The sequence below is a fragment of the Tachyglossus aculeatus genome, chromosome 10, assembly GCF_015852505.1.
Source record: "Tachyglossus aculeatus isolate mTacAcu1 chromosome 10, mTacAcu1.pri, whole genome shotgun sequence".
NCBI classification, from domain to species: Eukaryota; Metazoa; Chordata; class Mammalia; order Monotremata; family Tachyglossidae; genus Tachyglossus; species Tachyglossus aculeatus.
The window spans coordinates 44,866,394-44,888,571 of NC_052075.1; the positions used below are offsets into that span (position 1 = coordinate 44,866,394).

Below are 22,178 nucleotides of genomic sequence, written 5' to 3' on the forward strand. Positions count from 1 at the left end.
ACTCTCTGGAGCACTTAGCCCAGTGCTCTAAACACAGTAAGTGCTCAATAAATACTGTTGATATTATTATTATTGTGTTGTACTCTCTGGAGCACTTAGCACAGTGCTCTAAACACAGTAAGTGCTCAATAAATACCATTGATGTTTTTCACACCTTCCGGAGAGAATCAAGTGAAAACTGAGGCCCCTCTGCCTTACACTATTCATTTCCACCATTTCTCTGTGAAACCGCCCCCTCATACAGCAAGAGGAAGGTGTGTGGCTTTGTTCAGGTAAAATAGCAGAGGGAAGATTGGAACTCAAATCTTCTGCTTCCAGATCAGTGCCTTGCCTTCTGGACCAGGCTGCCCGCTCCACGCAGAACAGTTAACGCCTCTGAGCTTGGTGGCGAGATGGCTTCCAAAGGAGCACGCTACGGCCCAATTACACAAAAGAACTTTAATGAACAGAATATGCAGTTTCTCAAAATAGATTTTTGTAGGAAAATGTAAGGATTCACCGTAGTCTCTACAATCCAGTTAATAAATTCCAGTGTAATTCAGACCCCTGTCCATGTGGCACACACCCTTGGCAGCCCCTGGGAGAACTGACCCGTGTGTGTGAGACATTCAGCGTCAGAAAAGTCTTTCCCCCCGCCTTCCCCGGGGGAGAAGGGCATTTTTCCCTTTGCGGTTTGGATTGAGCCTTCATGGGAGTCAGGAGGCTTGGTTTGGCCTCACAGGGGGAAAGGGCTGGGGAAGAGGGGGGTGGATTGTGAGGAGATGTCCCGTTGGAATTTCCAAAGTCTCCCTCCCCTCCAACCCCAACTCCATGGTCCTCTCTACCCCCCAATACCTCTACACCCCACCAAACCCCTATACTCCCCAGCCCAGCTCATAGAGGCTCTAAGGTGCAAAAGTGATTATCTTCCGTTTTCCATGTACAATTCTGAGAACTAAAAAAAAAAAAAAAAGCGGATCTTTGTGAGAGCTCTTTTGTTTTCTTCCTGTAAAAGGGCAAAAGGGGGAGGAGAAGTTAAGCGGTCACTATGTTCACCACCACGAGCCCTATGAGAAAGCTGCTGTTGGCAAGCCAAACTTGACTTTGGTCTCAAGCCATTGGTGCGTGACTCAAAGGGAATTTTGCAAGCCAGGGGGGCTCGTGGGGTCATCCCCCGATGCCTTGTAGAACCCCAACTTCCACCCCGATGTACCCATCCCCCTCAAATCCTTCACGGGAGAAGATTATGATGGCTTGGGATGAGTCAGATCATCCTCTGACAGTAGTCAGAGAGGAAAACTGTCGGTCTCAGCTGGGTCCACTCTTTCTAAACAGGGCTTGATCCAGAGCTGTCCAGGGTTTCTCTGGGAGGGCTGATCCCAAGGGCTATCATTGCAACAGAAAGATTTATCCTAAGGCCGGTTCCCTGCCTGGTTGCCCAAGGGCCCCGGGGCAGCAGGTCTGTCAGAATCAGCTCGGTCCTTAGGACGGGCAAAATTACAAGTGTTGGAAAAGCTTGAAACTAGCTAGTTTTAAATGCCTTAAACACCAGGCACCATACTCCTTGCCTGGGTGATCGGCTCACCCTCAGATGTTTGGCTATGTGGGAATTGTCTGCCAGGTCTGAAACTTGGGAAATCATCCCCTCTAACTCCCACACCCTGCCTTGTTTAGTCAGAACAGCCACTGCCTTCACAGCCTTGGAAATGCTTTGGGCAGGGTCCTGCCGGGGGTCGATCGTAGCCCTGAGAGAGGAATATTCTTTCTTTTGAGCCCCCAGGGCACCAGCGAGGCAATAAAAATGCTCCCGGGAGTTCCAGAGGGGCTGAAAAAGTGGGGTGCCCCTCTTCCAACTGGTCTCAGCCCTTCACATTTCTCTTTGCAAGCCCAGACATTCCCTTTAGCAAGTGAGACAAATGTCCACCCCTGGCACACGTCTAATTTCTAAGTTCTCTCTCTTATAGGTCTGAAAGGAGGCTGGTGTCCCTCCCGGCGCCACTTCCTTTACCTTTCCGAATAGCCATGTACACGTATATTGGCTTGAATTTGTTTTCAAACTCCGTCCTTCGGGATTTTGATCAAGGAGAGGGGAAAAGCTCTCTAGAGGGGGAGTAAATAGTTCCTAACTTCCATGCCAACTTTTCTACTTAGTCATTTGTCAAGAGGAAATAAGAAAAAAACGAAAACCTTGTGCCCACCAAAGCCATATCCTGACTTCTGATTTGGAAGCTATCCTGATTCTAGTCCTTTTTATTTATTCTTTTTAGAGACTTCTGGGAGGTGGACCTTTGCTTGGATTCCTACTTTCTTCTCGAACCCTGGTTTCCCCTCTCCCATCTGTGGGGTTTCCCTGCCAACAGCTTCTGAGACCAGGCACCAGATCAGTGAGTAGGGTCCCCCCCTTCACGCCCTTTCTCCGAGGGTCTGGCTGATTCTGCCCCGAGCAGACCCAAGGCTGGAGGTGATGAAATTGGAACCCGAGGGGGTGGAATCCAAGGTCAGTTATGGGAAGTCCACATGGCAGCCAGGATTATGGAGAGACCCTCAGTCCCACGCAGAGGGTTCCCTGCCTGATTGTCCCTGACTGTCAGGAGTGGAATTCCTGAAGCCGGAAGGAAGCTCTAGCCAAAGGAAAATAACCTCTGAATAAGGCCTCCACCCACTCCCCAAGGGGTTTGGGCAAAATGACCCTGTTGGCTGGGGATACCTAGAAGACCTGTGTTTTTTCTTGAACCCGCTTCCCTGAAAAGTGAAGATTCAGAACCCGGTTGCCCCGGGAACATTTAAAGGGCTGCGGCAGTTTAAAGGCAAACCTGTCGTTCAGGCCACACTCTCTCTCTCCCTCTCCCTGCTGCTTCAGGGACCAGAGGGCTCTGCTGCCTTGCCCTGAAGCTGAGACATTTGGTTCCTTAAGATAACACCTCTTTCCCCTATTGATAAGAATAGATCAGTTATAAAACAGAAAAAAAACCTGGAAAAAAAAAAAAAAAGCCCCTGTGCCCCGGGGCTGGAGGCTGAATTGGATGAACTCTCAGAGTCTTGTTCAGCTCTGACTTTGCACAGCTTAACCCCAGGCTGCTCTCTCTCTCTCTCTGATCATCCATCTTCCCTGCCTGCCGCAGTCTTGTGGGAATCAGATGTAACGGGCCTCCAAGGGGTAAAAAGTCACTTTCCCTTAGAACCTGGCAGGCCTGGCCCCCACCCTTCCTCTGACCCCCAGCCTTCCACTCCGGGGGGCGTGGGAGGTTGCTCAAACAGAGGGTCCATCGCCGAGGGGAGCTGTGGGAAGGGGTGCGAGGTGACAGACTCGCTAACCCTCAGCAACTTGGAAAGTCCCTGAGTTTCCCGCAGGTCGGAGGGAACCCTGCCTTTTCCTGTTGGGCTGATTGTCGCTCATCTTTCGGTTTAAGACACTCATGTTTGTTTAAGGGCTCTTTCTGGCGAGGGGCGGGCGGGTCTCACCCGGTAGCTGGCTTTCTCCGGGCCGGATGGTTTTTCTCCGTCGGGTGGTCCCCGGCTCCACTACGGAGTGGGTGATGTCCTCTCCGCTGCCTGCTGCTGCCCTCGACAGCTATAGGGGCCCGGGGCCCACTCCCCACGGTGGGGTCATCCCCAGGGGAGAAGCTGCAGAGGCTTGAAGGGGGAAGGGAGCCAACGGAATTGGTCCCGGACTGGGGGCCCAATGCAGGGGATGAGAGCGTCGGCCCTGACCACCGGCGGGGATGGATTTCCTTCCACGGCCATACTTGGGCCCGAGGGGTCCAGAGCAGGGTGAGTCCCGCCTTGTGAATTTTCAGCGGGGAAATAAGCATCTGGTGGGAGGAGCTCAGAAGGCCTCCGGAAGGCCTGGGATGGAGGCTGAGGGGAGGATAGGTGACGGGCCAGGAGGGGCCTGACCACCACCTTGCACCCCTAGCTTCGGGACTGACGGGATCTCCCAGGAGCAGGGGCCTGCGAGCTGACTCTTTCCAGCGGGGAGCCTCATTTGACTCTTGGGGGGGCCCCGGGGTCGGGGAGAAGGGCCCAAACTTTGCCCTCTCCTCCTGTCAGCGCTCAGCTCAGGCACTAGTGGATTATTACTTTGCAAGGAGTCTGGACCAAGAAAGTATTTTTCGGTTGGCTTGAAAAGGAGGAAAGGCTGAGGACCCAGGACCGTGGGGGGCGTCCATCCCCCTCTCCCTGGAAGGACACTTCTGGCGGTCGACAGTCTGAAGCTCCATGGTTGCGCCGGCGTGGGCGGGGGGCGGCTCACAGGTGGGTGTCCTCCTCGTCCAGGTCGTCCTTGGTCAGGTCATCCAGGGGGACGATCCAGCTGTCCCCCAGCTCCCCGTTGAGGTTGGCCACCTTCTTCTCCTGCATTTCGGACGAGGTCTCCATCACCTCCAGCGTGGGATTGTCATGGTAACCGTTCTCCACCGTCTGCAGCTCCTCCGTCAACCGTTGCTGGGGCACAGCGGGAGGGGGGGCGAAGCAACCACGGGGAGGTTGAGAGTGATTACGGGAGTTGGGGAAGACTCGATGACTAACTTTAATCAGGAACTAGAATCCCACATGGGCTAAGTGCTCAGTTTGACTGAAGAGCCCCAAATTGCAATCGGGCGGGGGGCAGGGGGGGTGACCATCCTTCTAGTCAGTCATTCATTCAATCCTATGTATGTATTTATTACACTACTTATTTATTGCTCTATTTATTTACTTATTTATTTTACTTGTACATATCTATTCTATTTGTTTTATTTTGTTAATACGTTTTGTTTTGTCCTTTGTCACCCCCTTCTAGACTGTGAGCCCGCTGTTGGGTAGGGACCGTCATCCTTCTGGTCACTCAGTCATTCATTCAATCCTATGTTTGTACATATTTATTACACTACTTATTTATTGCTGTATTTACTTATTTATTTTACTTGTACATATCTATTCTATTTGTTTTATTTTGTTAATACGTTTTGTTTTGTTCTCTGTCACCCCCTTCTAGACTGTGAGCCCGCTGTTGGGTAGGGACCGTCATCCTCCTAGTCACTCAGTCATTCATTCAATCCTATGTTTGTACGTATTTATTCCTCTACTTATTTATTACTCTACTTATTTATTTTACTTGTACACATCTATTCTATTTGTTTTATTTTGTTAATACGTTTTGTTTTGTTCTCTGTCACCCCCTTCTAGACTGTGAGCCCGCTGTTGGGTAGGGACCGTCATCCTTCTAGTCACTCAGTCATTCATTCAATCCTATGTTTGTACATATTTAGTCCTCTACTAATTTATTACTCTATTTATTTACTTATTTATTTTACTTGTACATATCTGTTCTATTTTGTTAATATGTTTTCTTTTGTTCTCTGTCACCCCCTTCTAGACTGGGAGCCCGCTGTCGGGTAGGGACCGTCATCCTTCTAGTCACTCAGTCATTCATTCAATCCTATGTTTGTACGCATTTATTCCTCTACTTATTTATTACTCTATTTACTTATTTATTTTACTTGTACATATGTATTCTATTTGTTTTATTTTGTTAATACGTTTTGTTCTCTGTCACCCCCCTTCTAGACTGTGAGCCCGCTGTTGGGTAGGGACCGTCACCCTTCTAGTCAGTCATTCATTCAATCCTATGTTTGTACGTATTTATTCCTCTACTTATTTATTCCTCTATTTATTTACTTATTTATTTTACTTGTACATATCTATTCTATTTGTTTTATTTTGTTAATACGTTTTGTTTTGTTCTCTGTCACCCCCTTCTAGACTGTGAGCCTGCTGTTGGGTAGGGACCGTCATCCTTCTAGTCAGTCATTCATTCAATCCTATGTTTGTACGTATTTATTCCTCTACTTATTTATTCCTCTATTTATTTACTTATTTATTTTACTTGTACATATCTATTCTATTTGTTTTATTTTGTTAATACATTTTGTTTTGTTCTCTGTCACCCCCTTCTAGACTGTGAGCCCACTGTTGGGTAGGGACTGTCTCTGTCTGTTGCCAACTTGGACTTCCCAAGCGCTTAGTACAGTGCTCTGCACACAGTAAGCGCTCAATAAATACGATTGATTGATTGATTGATTGATTGGCCTGACCTCCTGCAGGAACCGTGTGTACCTGGCACCCCCTGGTGGCCATCCTGGGAGCTGGCAGCCCACCCCCATCAGCCAACCTTTTACATAAAAAACCTTTTTACGATATTTGTTAAATGTTTACTAGGTGCCAATCACTGTTCTAAGCACTGGGGTAGATACAAGTGAATCAGGTTGGACACAGTCCATGTCTCACATGGGGCTCACAAGTCTTATTTCCATTTTATAGTCGCAGGAACTGAGGCTTAGAGAAGTTAAATAACAATAATAATAATAATGATGGTATTTGTTAAGCGCTTACTATGTGCAAAGCAGTGTTCTAAGCACTGGGGGGATACAAGGCGATCAGGTTGTCCCATGTGGGGCTCACAGTCTTAATCCCCATTTTACAGATGAGGGAACTGAGGCCCAGAGAAGTTAAGTGATTTGCCCAAAGTCACACAGCTGGCAATTCGCGGAGCCGGGATTTGAACCCATGACCTCTGACTCCAAAGCCCGGGCTCCTTCCACTGAGCCACGCTGCTTCTCTAAATAATAATGATGGTATTTGTTAAGCGCTTACTATGCACAAAGCACTGGGGAGGTTACACAGTGATCAAGTTGTCCCACGGGGGGCTCACAGTCTTAATCCCCATTTTACAGATGAGGTCACTGAGGCCCAGAGAAGTGAAGTGACTTGCCCAAAAGCTGCCAATTGGCGGAGCGCGATTTGAACAGATGACCTCTGACCCCACAGCCCGGGCTTTTTCCACTGAGCCACGCAGGAGGGATGACTTGCCCAGGATCACGCAGCAGTCAAGCGGCAGGGCCAGAATTAGAACCCAGGTCCTTCTGACTCCCAAGCCCGTGTTTCATCCACTCGGCTCTGCTGCTTGTGCCTTCCCAGCCTCCTGCTGCCAGGGTGACTGAGCTGGGGGAAGGCGGGGGGGCTGGGGGCCGGGGGAAGGGGTGCTCACCTGGTCCTTCCTCAGAGCTAAGCGCTGGTGGCAGCAGCCATAAACGGCAGCGACAAGGAGCAGGAAGGAGGCCATGCAGACGATGGTGATGATGAGAGGCATACTGAAGCGGTCCTCGTCCTCGCCCTCCAGTAGTTTCCCGGCATATGTTATGTTAGTGACTCCCGCCTGTCCAGAGGGAAGGGGCAACGACCTCTTCTACCGCATCCATTTCCTTCTGGGGGGCCGTTCGCTATCCCCCCCTTCCCCCAATCCCCCCTCCTTTCCCGTGGTCCCAGCAGGTGGGAGGGTCGGGGGACTGTTTGGTGCCAGTACAATCTGCGGAGTCCCCTGGAGCCAGAAATGGCTCTCGAGACTGGGCGATGCAAAGGGCTGGTGGCCAGAAAAGGGAGAGGGGGATCCTAGGTATCTGTTCCACCTGCCTGGGGGCCTGGGGGGAGCGGGAGGGGAGAGGCGGAGCAGGCTGTGGAAACCACTTCAGGGACCAGGCCCCGGGGTGGGGGGGGTGGACAGGCTTCTCTGTGCCTGAGCTTGCGGTGGGACTTACCTGTTTCAGATCCTCCCACTTGTCCTTCAGGACTTCCACCAGATCCTGGGTCCCGAGCGTCGCTGTGGGGTGGGGAGAGAAGTGATTGTCAGGCTTAGCAGCCTAGGGTGCCAGTGCATCTCCAGGAGCGGCAGAGAGAGCGAAAGACTAGGGTCTGTACTCCACGGTGGGGCATGTCTTTTAGACTGTGAGCCCACTGCTGGGTAGGGACTGTCTCTATATGTTGTCAATTTGTACTTCCCAAGCACTTAGTACAGTGCTCTGCACATAGTAAACGCTCAATAAATACGATTGATGACGATGGAGGGAAGTGATTCAGTCAGGCTCAGTGTTCTGGGATGCCAAGGGCATCTCTGGTAGGGCAGAGAGAAAGACTGGGGACTGAGCTTTGGGGCTCAGGCCCTTTTCTCCTCCTGCATCGCTACCCTGAGCTTCCAAGACAGAAAATGGGCCTGACCGGGGAAGCTGGGGCTGGTACAGGGTTGTAGGATGGTGGCCTTCAGCGCTTAGAACAGTGCATAGTAAGTGCTTAATAAATGCCATCATTATTATAGTAGCCTAGAAGCACCAAGGCCGAGTGGAAAGAGCTTGGAGCTGGCAGTCGGGAGACACAGGTCCTAAGCTCGGCTCTGCCATTTGGCTGCTCTGTGACCTTGGGCCGATTACTTAACTTCTCTTTGCTTCAGTTTTCTCATCTGTAAAATGTGAGGATCCAATACCCCTTAGACTCCATGCCCCATTTGGACCAGGAAACGTAGCTGATCTGATTATCATGCTTACCCAATGCTTGTTATATAGTAAGCGCTTAACAATTTTTAAATTATTAGTAGTAGCAGTACTATTATTACTATCATCATCCTCATTATTACTGGGGCCTGTTTCCCAGTTCCTGCAACCCGAGCCGCTGGGTGTGGTGGCCATCCCGGACATCCCCCAGCTGGTGGTACTGGAACAGAGATTCAGACAAGCTGAGGGGAGAAAGAAAAGGCTGCCTGGGATGCGGGCATTCCTGGGGACCACCTGTAGAATTCCCCTTCCCTCCTGCTGTTCCCTGTGAACTTATGGGGTGGGAGAACCCAGCAGAGCAGTCCAGGGCTCCTTCAGAACTCAGTCTTCGAGCCGGAAGGTCTCCAGGGCCTTGTGGGATGAGAGGATGCGGAGCTGTGTGGAAGGCATGTGAGTGCAAGGGTGGTGTGGAGCTGGGAATCGGGCACCAGGTACTGGCAGGGAAGACTTCCAGGCCGCGGGAAGAAGGACAGGCCAGTGTCCCCGACGAAACATGTTGGGATCCCGGTTGGATATGCTAAAGAGTTAAGGGTCTGGATCACTGCCAAGACGGACTGCCCTCAGTTTACCTGGGTTCCTTCCCACCCTGCCGCCGACCCCAGACTTACTCTTCACCGAGACCTCGATGAGCGTGAACCTGTCCCATTGTCCGGGCTGGTGACCCAACCGCACGTGGCAAAGGTCCCGGGATTTGTTGAAGTTGGTCCTGGTGAGCTGGCACAGCGTCAAGTAGAACGGGTTCTCCTGGAAGTTCTCCTGCCCAGCGACGGGGGGGATGGAGGGGAGGAGGTAGGGGCAAGATAGGAGGGGGAAGGAGAGAATTTATGGCCATTGTAATCCCACCTGGGCTGAGTGAGGGGTCAAAGGTCAGGACTTGTGACCTCTGCTGTGGATTTTCCTGTTGGGCTTTGGACAAGAACACCCATCTCTTTGTGCCTGAGTGAATAATGGGGTGAATAAACCTTCCCCAGGATGTAGGTAGGTTATGTGACACCAAATGAAAGTTCCTTGTGAGCAGGGAACACCTGACAACTGTGGCTTACTCTGCCAAGCGGTTAGTACAGTGCGCTCTGCACATAGTAATCACTCAAATACCATCCCGCCATCGACCCCCGGCCCCCGTCATCCCCCGGGCCTGGAATCCGCCAAGCTAGCTCTCTTCCTCCCTTCAAGGCCCTGCTGAGAGCTCACCTCCTCCAGGAGGCCTTCCCAGACTGAGCCCCTTCCTTCCTCTCCCCCTCGTCCCCCTCTCCATCCCCCCATCTTACCTCCTTCCCTTCCCCACAGCACCTGTATATATATATATATATATATATATATGTTTGTACATATTTATTACCCTATTTATTTATTTAACTTGTACATATCTATTCTATTTATTTTATTTTGTTAGTATGTTTGGTTTTATTCTCTACCTCCCCCTTTTAGACTGTGAGCCCACTGTTGGGTAGGGACTGTCTCTATATGTTGCCAATTTGTACTTCCCGAGCGCTTAGTAGAGTGCTCTGCACATTGTAAGCACTCAATAAATACGATTGATGATGATGATGAAGATGATGATGAGTGAAAGGTGGTGAGAATGGATTATGGTTTTCCATCTTACCCCTCAGATTAACCTAGTCTGTAGGAAAAACAACAATGTAACCATCCCTAGATAAACACAGTTGACCGTCTATGGGGGAGATTGAAAATCTTCTAGTGGTGGTGGGACAGACTTTCAGAAGTTGGGTCTTCTGACCTGAGGTCAGGGGAGGATAAATCTCCGGGTCCCTAGGGTACTTAGTGAATTTTAATCAAAGGCATTTATTGAGCGCTTACCCTATACAAAGTGCTGTACTAACCACTTGAGAAAATGCAATACAACAGTTGGTAGACCCATTCTCTTTCCTAAGGCGTTTATGGTCTAGAGCTATAGTCTATTTTAAACCTGAACGTTTGTTTCTACTCTTAACATGCTTATCTTTTATAATGCGTCCTTGCACTAGTTCTGCTCAGTGAAGCAGGGTGGCCTAGAGGAAAGAGCACTGGCCTAGAAGTGAGGGTTGACTGCTGTACGATCTTAGGCAAAGCACTTAAATTATCTGGATCTCAGTTTCTTCTTCTGTTAAATGGGCATTCAATACCTGTTCTCCCTCCCACTTAGGCTGCAAGCCTCATATGGGACAGGAACTCGGTCCGACCCAATTATATTGTCTCTACACCAGTGCTTTGCACAGAGCTTGGCACATACAGCATGGCATATTAGATAGAGCAAGGGCCTGGGAGTTAGAAAGTCATGAGTTCTCATCCTGGTTCTGCCACTTGTCTGCTGTGTGGCCTTGGGCAAGTCGCTTCACTTCTCTGTGCCTCAGTTACCTCATTTGTAAAATTGGGATTAAGACTATTAGCCCTATGCGGGACAGGGACTGTATCCAACCTAATTTGCTTGTATCCACCCCAGCACTAAGTAGTACAGTGCCTGGCACATAGTAAGCACTTAACAAATACCACAATTATTATTATTATTACCTAAAAGATACCACAATTATTAAAATTACTAGAGGCCCAGTAAATCACTTCCCCATTCTTGTTTTCTATTTTATGAAGTATTTCTAGTTTATGATGGTTGGAATCTGTTGGTATGTTTTTATGGCTCTGATCTTGCAACTTGAAACAGTCGTTTTCCATCTCATTCTTGTGACATGGCGATAACCAATCCACTAACTCCCAGTTAGGTTGGCAATGATCCCGGGCTAGTTGGTATAACGCCCAGTACCACCCCCTCCAAATTCCACGTTCACTTGTGTCATTGGCCACTCTACATTCCTGTCTTCATTGGCGATGAGGCCTAGCGCCAATCCCCCCACACCGGGCTGAATTTCCCACACCTTTTGGTGGTGGTGAATTCACAATTCACAACAGTGGGTGCCCTCTCTCTTCCTGAAAACCCCCGGGGCTGAGGGAGTCTGCCCACTGGAGGCTTCTTTTCTTTACTGATCCCCTGGCCCCAGGGCTCGGGATCTGGTGGTGCCTCTGCTCTGAACGTCTGACTTGTGCTGCTGGCTGGACTTGGACGGGTGATGCCTCAGTGAAGCCTTTGGCCAATGAGCAAGGTAATGGACCTGACAAAGGGTGTGGGGAGGAGGACAATGTGACATGGAGGGAAAGAAGGGGGCTGAGGATTCTGCACCCTCAGGCTGCCCCTCTCCCCCATCCCAGCTCTCCTGCTCCTCCCCCTCCTCATCTCATGCTCCCTTTCCTCCACTCTCCCTCTCCCGCTTCCTCTCCCTCTGGGTGTATTGAGGGAGGTGCCTATCTTGGGGAAGGATCTTGGGAAAACAGATGGAGAAGCCGGGGCCCCACCCAGGGCAGGAAGAACATGGTGGACAGGAAGAGGCTTTCCTCGGAGCTTGAGGCAGGGAGGAGCAGGCTGGGGTGGAGGGGAACCTGCCAGCTTCACGGGTCACTTTGTTCCCTTTCCCATGGACCCCCATCCCAACCGCCCCCACAGCTGCCACTGTGGCTCATCCTCTGGGGAAGCAGGCACCCCTTCCCCAGCCCTCTCATCCCAGGGGCTGGCCGCATAAGTGACCCTGAGTGTATATGTGAGTATGTATGGGGGCACAGGGGAGAGGGGCTGGACTCAGAGCCTGGCTTGTGGGGGGGCAGATTGCTACCCCAAAAGCAGAAACTCCTGGGTCCTGTTTCCAGCTCTGCTGCAGCCTTCCTTTGTCACTCTGTGGCCATAGCTTCCTCACTACCGGCTCCCTCTTACATAGGGAGAGGCTGCCATTACCCCACAGCTCAACTCCACCACATGGGCCCCAAGCGCTTAGTACAGTGCTCTGCACACAGTAAGTGCTCAATAAATATGATTGATGATGGGCCTCCCCCAGACCAGAGCTATACTCAGAGAGGCATGGGGGAGGGCTTTGCTTTGTTCATCCCTCTAATCCCGTGCCGGAACCTCTAGTCCCTGAGAGGAATGGAATATCCAGGGGGCAGAGCCTGCTGGACTGGCCAGACTCCCTCACTCCGGTGTCCCTAGCCCCTGCCTGGCAGAAGCAGCCTGGCCTAGTGGATAGAGCACGGGCCTGCGAGTCAGAAGGTCATGGGTTCTAATCCCAGCTCCCCCACTTGTCTGCTCTGGAACCTTGGGCAAGTCACTTAACTTCTCTGGGCCCCAGTTCCCTCATCTGTGTGGGACAGGGAATGCGTCCAGCCCAATTATCTTGTATCTACCCCAGCACTTAGAACGTAGTAAGTGCTTAACAAATATCATAATTATAATAATCTGGAGGGACACCGGAGTGACCTGGGGACTCCTTTCTGTCCTGCACTCGCCCCACCTCCCTCCCTGTCTGGTTTGGGCTCTGATTCCCCCATCCCCACCCTGCAGAGCTCTGGTCCTTGGTGTGACCCCTCCCTGCTGTTTTAGGACAGAGATCGCGTTTAACTGTGTTACACTTGGCCTTGGCCCCAGCCCTTAGCACAATGTTGACAGCACATGACACGCTTACCATAGTGAAGATAAGCTCACCGGTCCCTCACCCGCTCAGAATCTGGTTTTTGGCACTGCCTGATTCCAGGCTGGGAATGGCCAGAGGAGAGCAGCAGTGATCCATAGCGTGGCTACCTTGGAGGGCAGGAAGGAGCCCAGAGAGGGCAAGGGGCAGAACCAGCAAGCCAGGCCCCATAGTCCTGCCCCACTGGGGCAGAGGGGTCTGGCACTGATCCGATTTCGTCCTGGGAGGAGCCCCCGCTTGGAATGACCCTACTTGGGGTCATTCCCCAGTCCGGGTGACCTGGAGGGAGACCAGAGCGTCCTCAGGGCTGACTGCGGCTCCGGTGGGTTCTGGGCTGAATCAACTGGACTGAAAGCAGTGCAGCCTAGCAGGTAGAGCCTGAGAGCCAGAAGGACCTAGGTCCTAATCCCGGCTCCACCACTTGTCATCTAGATGACCTTGGGCAAGTCACTTCTCTGTGCCTCAGTTACCTCATCTGTAAAAATGGGGGTGGTGACTATGAGCCCCATGTGGAACCTGGACTATGTCCAACCTGATTACCTTGTATCTGCCCCAGCGCTTAGTAATAATAATAATAATAATAATAATGACATTTATTAAGCGCTTACTATGTGCAAAGCACTGTTCTAAGCGCCGGGGAGTTTACAAGGTGATCAGGTTGTCCCACGCGGGGCTCACAGTCTTAATCCCCATTTTACAGATGAGGTAACTGAGGCCCAGAGAAGTTAAGTGACTTGCCCAAAGTCACACAGCCGACAAGTGACGGAGCCGGGATTTGAACCCACGCCCTCTGACTCCAAAGCCCGGGCTCTTTCCGCTGAGCCACGTGGCACATAGTAAGCACTCAACAAATACAAAAAAAATAAAAACAAAAGCAACCAGAACTACAACAGGTTCGAATCTGACCACAGGTGAGAGGGACAGAGGGAGAGAGGAGGAAGAGTTGGGGGCACCCAGACCAGATCAGATCAGATCTCCCGCTTCTAGTGGCGGTGGTGGTGGTGGTGGTGGTGGTGGTCATAACATTTTGTGGATGCCCACTGGAAGCAGTGCACTGTACTACGTGCTCGGGAAACCCAAAACTCACAGGGACACATTCCCCGCCCACGCTAATGGGGGAGACTGACTTAAAAGCATTGACAGAGTAATCCCAATAAAGAGTTGAATCAATGTGTCTATAGAAGGTTTGGGAATGGGGGTAAGTAGGCACGTAGATGCTGGAGATGGCAGATGGGTTTAGAGGTCTTGGGATGCTGGGTGCTAACCGGGGAAGGCTGTCAGGAGGAGGTGGGATTGTGGAGGGCTTTGTCTGAGGGGAGATGGATTTGGGAGGGGATGGAGCGAGCTCCAAGCTGGGGGGGGAAAAGTGTGAGTGAGGGGACAGAGGCACCGTGGCTCTCCCCAGCACAGACACCTTGGAGTACTCTGGAGGAGGCTGTGAGGAATGGAGGATGACTAGGCTGGAGGCCTCAGTGAGAGAATAGTGGGAAAACACAGCTGTACGCCCGTGCCCACCATAACTGGCCACGGTATGCCCCTGCCATGACCAGCCCGAGTGCCCCCTTTGTGACCAGCCCAGCTGGGCCCCGCCCTCTTCCAGACACATGCATGGACACAAGCACGGATACCCGCACATGTGCACGCTCCCTGAGCCTCAGCGCCTTGGGACCCACGGCAGTGACTCGGCATGGCTGCGTCTCGCCTCCGACGGCCACTTCTGTGCTGGCGTGGCTCCCGCCGGTTGTTCCTCGGGGCTGGTGTCCACCTGAGCCTCTGGCCCTGTCCTTCCTGCCTCTCCCAGGCCACCTCAACCCTCCTAAGAGACGGTTCCTGCAGGATTAAATGGCTTCCCCACTCACCCAGGGAGAGCCACATTTGAATGGGAAGGGGGCTGCTTCCTGGTGCCATCACCGTGGGTGATGGGGAGGGTAGAGCTTGCTGAGGTGAACTGGAATTCAGGCCCAGGCTGGGAGCGTCCCAGAACAGGGACGCTTTTAGACTGTGAGCCCACTGTTGGGTAGGGACTGTCTCTATATGTTGCCAATTTGTACTTCCCAAGCGCTTAGTACAGTGCTCTGCACACAGTAAGCACTCAAAAAATACGATTGATGATGATGAACAGGGGGCTGGGTGGGGCCCAGGATCTTGGGGGGGGGGGGGGGGCGTGGAGACTTACACAGGGGTTGCGTATTTCCAATATTAGATCCTTGTCACTGGTGGAATTCCAGTCTTCGCAGGTCACCTGGAATGAGGCAAGAAGGGTCAGAACAGGCCTGCTCCATCCCCTCCATCCGTCTCCCCTCACTTGGGCCCCACTTGACGCTGGCTGCTCTGGCCTTGGAGGGGAGGAGAGGCTACAGCCAGCTTACCCTTAGCCTGGGGTGGGCAGCCTGGGAAATATATGTATATATTCTGTATATATGTATATATGTTTGTACATATTTATTACTCTATTTATTTTACTTGTACATATCTATTCTATTTATTTTATTTTGTTAGTATGTTTGGTTTTGTTCTCTGTCTCCCCCTTTTTAGACTGTGAGCCCACTGTTGGGTAGGGACTGTCTCTATATGTTGCCAACTTGTACTTCCCAAGTGTTTAGTACAGTGCTCTGCACACAGTAAGCGCTCAATAAATACGATTGATTGATTGATTGCTGGGAGGAGAAAGAGGAGGAAGCAGAGGGCTCCTCCAGGACAGGGGGACTTGTGGCCCAGCGGAGAGAGCGCGTGTCTGGGGGTCAGAGGACCTGGGTTCTAGACCCAGCTCCGCCAGTTTTCGGCTGGGAGACCTTGGGCAAGTAACTTCACTTCTCAATGACCTCATCTGTAAAATGAGGATTAAAGCTACGAGCACCACTTGGAACATGGACTGTGTCCAGCCTGATGAGTTTGTATCTACCCCAGCACTTAGTTCAGGGCCCAGCACATAGTAAGCACTTAACAAATACCATAATTAAAAAATATCCAAGGGATAGATGGGGTGGGCAGCGGGCAATCAGTTCCACACACGTGCTCCCCAGCAACCCCCGCTTTCCCCCCAGTTTTACCATGTTGAGCACGGCTGTGCTGCTGCTGTTGTCCGGGACAGCCGGCCCAGGGGGCTGGGACCAGGGGAGGTCATGGTCACTGGGAGAGGGCGAAGTGGTGAGGCCTGTGGAGGGGCTTGAAGATGGTGAGGTGGCTGGATGGTGTGAGGAGGAACCACGGGGCAGCATGGATGTTGGGCTGGTCGAGCTGTTCAGGCTGGCAGAGGTTGTATTGGGTGTCCCTCCCAACCCACTCCCGGAGTTGGTAGTCAAGTTGGTGGCAGTGGTGATGGTGGTTGTGGTGGCGGCGGCAGCGGTGGCAATGACGGTAGAGCTGGAGGGGGATGTTGGGCTCACACTGGGGGTTTTTGAATCACTGACATTCGTCGTGCTGGTGATCTGGGGCTCCAGTGTCTTCTCAGGTGTAGTTATTACTGCCTTGGCAGTGGTTACCTGCTGGCTCTCACCTGCAGAGGGGAGAAACATAAGGCCCAGGGGATAAAGCATAGGACTGAAAGTCAGGAGACCTGGGTTCAAATCCCCGCTCACCACCGGCATTCTGAGTGACCTTAATGTCTTGGTTCCTCAGTTTCCTCACCTGTAAAATGGGGGTTCAATATCTGTTCTCCCTTCCTGTTAAACTATGAGTCCCTTGTGGGACAGGGACTGTGCATTGTAACTCTCCCAATACTTAGCACCGTGCTAGGCACAGAGTAGCCGCTCAACAAATGCACTTTTATTGTTAATATTATTGTTACCATCTTCCTCAGCTGTTCGGGGGGAGGGCACTGTACCTTAAGGCAGCTGGACCCCACCTTCGGGGAGAGCCGAATAAGAGGAAACGGGTTAAGCGTCCTCATCCCCTCTCCGCCAAGCACCTGTTTAGCCTGAGTTTGAAGCTCCTTACAGTGCTCTGCACTCAGATAGGGCTCAACACATACATTTGATTGATTGATTGGATTTTTTCTATCATTACTCACCTGTCACGGAGGGGGAGGTGCTCCCTGGAGCCGGAGTAGTAGAGGCTGGCTTGGACTGTGCAGTAGCCTTGGAGCTGTGGCTTGTGGAGGCAGAGAGGGACGTGGTTGGGCTGGTGAGCTGGGTCGTGGCAGAGGGGGAGACCCCCTGGGCTGAGTGTCCACCAGCTGAGACGCTGGTCTTGTTGTCGACCGAGCCCACGGTGCTAGATTGGACCTTAGGGCTGGTTGTGCTACCGGGGGTGGATGTTGGTTGCTTGGTCGAAGTCAGGAGGGTGCCGACCTCGGTTCGGGGTGAGGTCGGAGCGATGGTTGTGCTGGTGAGACCTGCCGCTGTGGACTGGCTGGTCGTAGGGCTGGTGGTTTTCGTGGTGGTGGATGAGGCACTGGTGGTGGTGGTGGTGGTGGGAGCAACAGCGATGGTAGCACTGGTAGTGGTAGCACTGGTAGTGGTTACACTTTGGGTAGTAGTAGAATTACTTTGGTGGGGAGCAACAGCCTCAGGAGCCTTGCTGTTTCCTGGTAGCACAATTGCAAATCAGGAATTAGGACCCGCCCTCACTTAACTGGCACCTGAATATGTACGTACACACTCTCTCTTTCTCTCTCTCTCTCTCTCTCTCTCTCTCTCTCTCTCTCTCTCTCTCCCTCTCCAGAGGCATCCACCGCTAGACTGTAAGCTTCCAGAGGACAGTGTTGGGTCTAGTAGCCCTTACTGTCCTCTCCCAAGTGTTCAGTGCAGTGTTCTGCACACCGTAAATACTCGATTAGCACACTGGATGGATTGACGCATTGATCCACCTGCCTGAGGCCTTGACCTACCTACCTGCCTGGAGGGGCCTTAACAGACAGTTCTGCAGGGACTGGGATCTGGGGTCCGGCCAGCCCTTGTCCGGATCCTGGCCAGCCCAATCCCGGCCACTGGTCTCCTGGCTGGGTAGTCCCGCATCCCTCCCAAAAGTGAGTCATGGGCCAATTTGGGCTTTGGTCACTTCTAACCCTGGCTCTGCCACTTGTCTGCTGTGTGGCTTTGGGCAAACCACTTAGTTTCTCTGTGCTTCAGTTACCTCATCTGTAAAATGGGGATTAAGACTGTGAGCCCCATGTGGGACAACCTGATTACTTAAGCGCTCAATAAATACAATTGAATGAATGAATGAATATCTACCCCAGCGCTTAGAACAGTGTTTGGCACATAGTAAGCGCTTAACAAATATTATTATTATTATTATTATTATTATTATTATTATTATTATTATTAGAGTGTGGCCAGACTGGCAGTTGGGAGCCTTGGCCCTCTGGCCAACAGCTGTGCCGAGGAGTGTGATGGGGAGGGAGAGGAGGGATGTCCAATCCCACCCCCAGGGACTGGGGGTCCTGAGGACCCCTCAGACTGAACCCCCCTGGCACAGAGCTTTGAGTAGGCATGAGATGGGGTCACTGCAAGCCCAGCCTGCTCCATTCATCCAATCGTATTTATTGAGTGCTTACTGCATGCAGGTCATTGTACTAAGTGCTTGGGAAGTATAAGTTGGGCCCACTGGACCCCGGACAACCATCTGGGGCATGAAGACTCTCCCTAATGGGCTGGGGAGGGCAAGGGTCTTGCCTCACCCCTTGGGGAGCTGGGAGCCTGATGCCCGAGGCTCAGTGATGCCTTTTGTGGAGAAACTTTTGGGAACGGGGGAGGTGGCTTAGGGTTTAAGTGGACAAAAGGGTGTGGGGCTTCGACACTTGCTCCTCCCCACCATCAACACCCCCTCCCTGAACTCTGAGAATACCCCAGCCCTTCCAGCCCCCCACCCCCCTGCCTGGCTCACGGTAGTCTCTACCCACTTTGGTGCTCATCCATGGGCTCGGACAGATCTGGGCAACACCGGCTGCCAGGAACCACTCCACCCCCGTGGGTCCAGGTGCTGGAGTTAGGGGGCACGGCATGGCTAGGGGGTGAGTGGGCGGCGGGCGGGAGGGTTGGCCCAGCTCAGCCTCCCTCTCCCCCCCCACCAGGCTCCTTATCCCTGGCCTAGGATTGACTTACAGGTTATTAATAGAAGGAAACGGAAGCACACAAGAATGCCCCAGGAAGCCAGGGGCGGGGGCTGCTCCCCGGGGAAGGGGCAGACCCTAGGCAGGAGGGGGAGAGAGTGCTGGCCAGGCCAACATCCCCTCTCCCCACCCCTTTACTGCCAATCTCAGCAGGGGGCCAAGCCTGGAACCGTGCCCAATAAACTTGCTTCTTCCTTGCCCATGGCCCTAGGAAGCCCAAGACTGGTCTGGGGGCTGGAGCCAACCTCCACCCCATTTCTCAGAAGAGGATGCTGAGGCCAAAAGAAGAAGAGGGGCATCCCTAAGAAGCAGTGAGCCTGTCTACCCAAGAGGAGGTCCTAACATTATCACAGCTAAGCTGGCCCCGGGATGCATCTGATTCTGGGGAAGAGCGTGGCGGTAGCTGGGTTTATCGATCTGGGGGGACGCCAGGACCTGGGACTAATTGTGGGCAGGGATTATCTCTAGTTGTTGCTGAACTGTACTTTCCAAGCGCTTAGTACAGTGCTCTGCACGCAGTAAGTGCTCGATAAATACGATTGAATGATTAATTGCCTTTAGAGGATCGTACCCACAGCTCCACCTGCCCTGGGGGCCTGACCCAAGCCAGGGTGGAGGCGGTCAGGTCTGCGGTGCGCAGGGAGGCTTAGAACTGGGCAGCTCTTGGCACTTGGGGCCCCCAGAAGAAGCAGGGAAGGAAGCGTGAGTCTGATCAGCTTTTGGGAAGCCCACACTCCTTGCCGGCTGGTTCTCCCCGCTCCTCCGAGGGGTGTGAGGGCTCAGTTCACTGCGTTTGCAGGAACTGGCAGGTGAGACCTCTAGCAGGATTGTCAAGGTGGGACTTAGGGCCATAGCTAGGAGCAGGACCCATTCCTCTGTCCCACTGGTTACCCAGTCTGGAAGTCTGCCTTTTTCCTGACGGTCTGTGACCTATGGGTGCTTATAATGATAATAATAGCATTTGTTAAGCACTTACTATGTGCAAAGCACTGTTCTAAGCGCTGGGGAGGATACAAGGCGATCAGGTTGTCCCACGTGGGGCTCACAGTCTTAATCCCCATTTTACAGATGAGGTAACCGAGGCCCAGAGAAGTTAAGTGACTTGCCCAAGGTCACACAGCTGACAATTGGCAGAGCCGGGATTTGAACCCATGACCTCTGACTCCCAAGCCCGTGCTCTTTCCGTTGAGCCGCGCTGCTTCTCTGCTTGTGTGCTCTGTGTGTGGTGGAGGCAGGCTCTCCCTGGACCGGCTTCTTGCAAAAAGGCCCCTCTTCAGGCAATCCTCATAGGGGACCTTCTCGTTAATAGCTCTCACAGATAGCGCCCACCCCAGGGAGCCCCCCCCCCCATCAACAGCCTTTGCAGACAGTCCCCTCGCCTCGCCCTTTTCAGAGCCAAACATAACCCCCACTGCCAGATCCTGTTCCTGCCACCACCTCCACAAGTAGTCTCCAGCACTTAGTTCTCAGAAATAAATCCCCTCAGCTCCATGTCCCACCACCCACGGAGCAAGACCCCCGAGCAGCCCTGCCCCCCCCACCCCCCCAACCCCCCGGCTCCCAGAGTGTCCAGAACCAAAGTTTGGCAGCTCTGGCTAGGCCCAGGCTCCCATCACCACCCCCAGCCCTGTTGCACTCTCAGCCTTGGCTTCCGTTGTCTCCACCTCTCCTTATGGATATTGCCAAGTGCCCCGCCTGATATTTTTCCGGGGGTGCTCAATAATACTAGTCCTATGTGCTGAACAGTGTACAGACCTGATGTGGAGGGGGCTAGGAGTAGCAGTCCACTGAGCCGCAGCTAGACTCCACCCCGACCATAACGACCGGCTCTCCTGAGATCTCACCTCCCCCGACAGTGCCCAAATCTTAGCAACCCTTCAGCTGCTTCTTGTGCTAAGGGATTTATTTTGCCCATCCTCAGCATTTGTGTGTCTAGGCGTTCGCAAACATTGGACTATTTCAATTTTCCTTCCGTTGCTGGTGAATATTTCTGTGTTTACCTCCCCCTATTAAGAGTGTCAGCTCCTTTTGGGCAGGGACTGAGCCTCTTGTATTGTACTTCACAATACGGTTGATGCTGTTGCTGCCACCGCTACCACTATCGAGGGGGACTGGGAAAGAGAGTGTGGATGGCTCAGTGCACTCTATCACCACTACTGAAAATCAACTCATGTGCATGGCCCACTCACGGATGGTGCCGTATCTTGTACCTCTCACATCCATAGGGGAACTTCACCGTCAGCAGCATCTTTTTTGAGCAAAAACCCCAACTCTCTCTCATTCTCTCTCCCTTTATAGGATGGGTTTGGAATAGGTGGGTCTCATCAGATCATAGGGAAATGCCAGCAGAATGATTTGCAGTCAGCAGTAGCTCAAAAGGATGTTGGGAAGGATAGTGGGAGAAGGGTAGGGGAAAGAGTGTGACTTAGTGGAAAAAGCATGGGCTTGATTATCGGAGGACACGGGTTCATTCATTCATTAAATCATTCAGTCGTATTTATTGAGAGCTTACAGTGTGCAGAGCACTGTACTAAGCACTTGGGAAGTAAAAGTTGGCAACATATAGAGACGGTCCCTACCCAACAACGGGCTCACAGTCTAGAAGGGGGAGACAGACAACAAAACAACCCAATCCCGGCTCCACCACTTGTCTGCTGTGTGACCTTGGGCAAGCCACGTAACTTCTGTAATGCCTCAGTTACCTCATCTGTAAAATGGGGACTAAGACTGTTAGCCCCACATGGCACAACCTGATTACCTTGTATCTACCCCAGTGCTTGGAACAGTGCTTGGCACAGAGAAGGTGCTTAACAAATACCATCATCCTTATTATTCTTAAGTGCAGGGAGGGCAGTCTATGCAGGGCCATTGGAATGGGCCAGGCATTTAGAATAAAGGCTGCCAGTGGACCGGGATTGTCTTGGATGGGTTTTCCCCAGTGTCCTGTGCTTCTGAAGCTGGGGATTGGAGGCAGAAGCATGGGAGGGCACGGGAGCAGCCACAGATTGGCCTGCCCTCCCCGGGCCCTGTCCGGCTGGGGCTGACCAGATGGCCTTCCTTCTCTGAGCGGGCTGGTCCCTCACCTCACGCCACCCACCATCTTCCCCTCTCAGCTTGACAGAGCTCTGTCGGGCTGAGGGAAGCAAGGAGGAACGGTGGGGTTCGGACTCCTGGGGAAGACCCCTAAGGATGGGGCACCCTCGGTTGGCCCTGAACTACAGGCCGGGAGCTCTGCCTTCCCTGCTGATTGTGGTGCACCGCCGGATAGGTGGCTGCCCCTCT

At 52.4% G+C, this 22,178-nt stretch overlaps 1 protein-coding gene across 2 annotated transcripts in view; it reads right to left on the bottom strand.

Annotated features, from left to right (window-relative positions):
• Positions 1-419: 419 nt before the first annotated feature.
• Positions 420-22,178, bottom strand: part of PODXL (podocalyxin like) — a 37,735-nt gene continuing 15,976 nt past the window's right edge. The window contains exons 1-8 of one of the 2 annotated variants that reach the window (XM_038752371.1): positions 21,107-21,134; positions 16,854-17,369; positions 15,895-16,340; positions 15,021-15,086; positions 8,948-9,095; positions 7,554-7,615; positions 7,007-7,174; positions 420-4,422 (exon numbers count right to left, since the gene is read on the bottom strand). In XM_038752371.1, coding sequence (XP_038608299.1) covers positions 4,228-4,422; positions 7,007-7,174; positions 7,554-7,615; positions 8,948-9,095; positions 15,021-15,086; positions 15,895-16,340; positions 16,854-17,369; positions 21,107-21,119 — 1,614 coding nt within the window. In that variant the 5' untranslated portion in view covers positions 21,120-21,134 and the 3' untranslated portion in view covers positions 420-4,227. Of the gene's footprint in view, positions 4,423-7,006; positions 7,175-7,553; positions 7,616-8,947; positions 9,096-15,020; positions 15,087-15,894; positions 16,341-16,853; positions 17,370-21,106; positions 21,135-22,178 lie in introns of those variants that run through there. The other variant, XM_038752370.1, reaches the window with a different exon arrangement.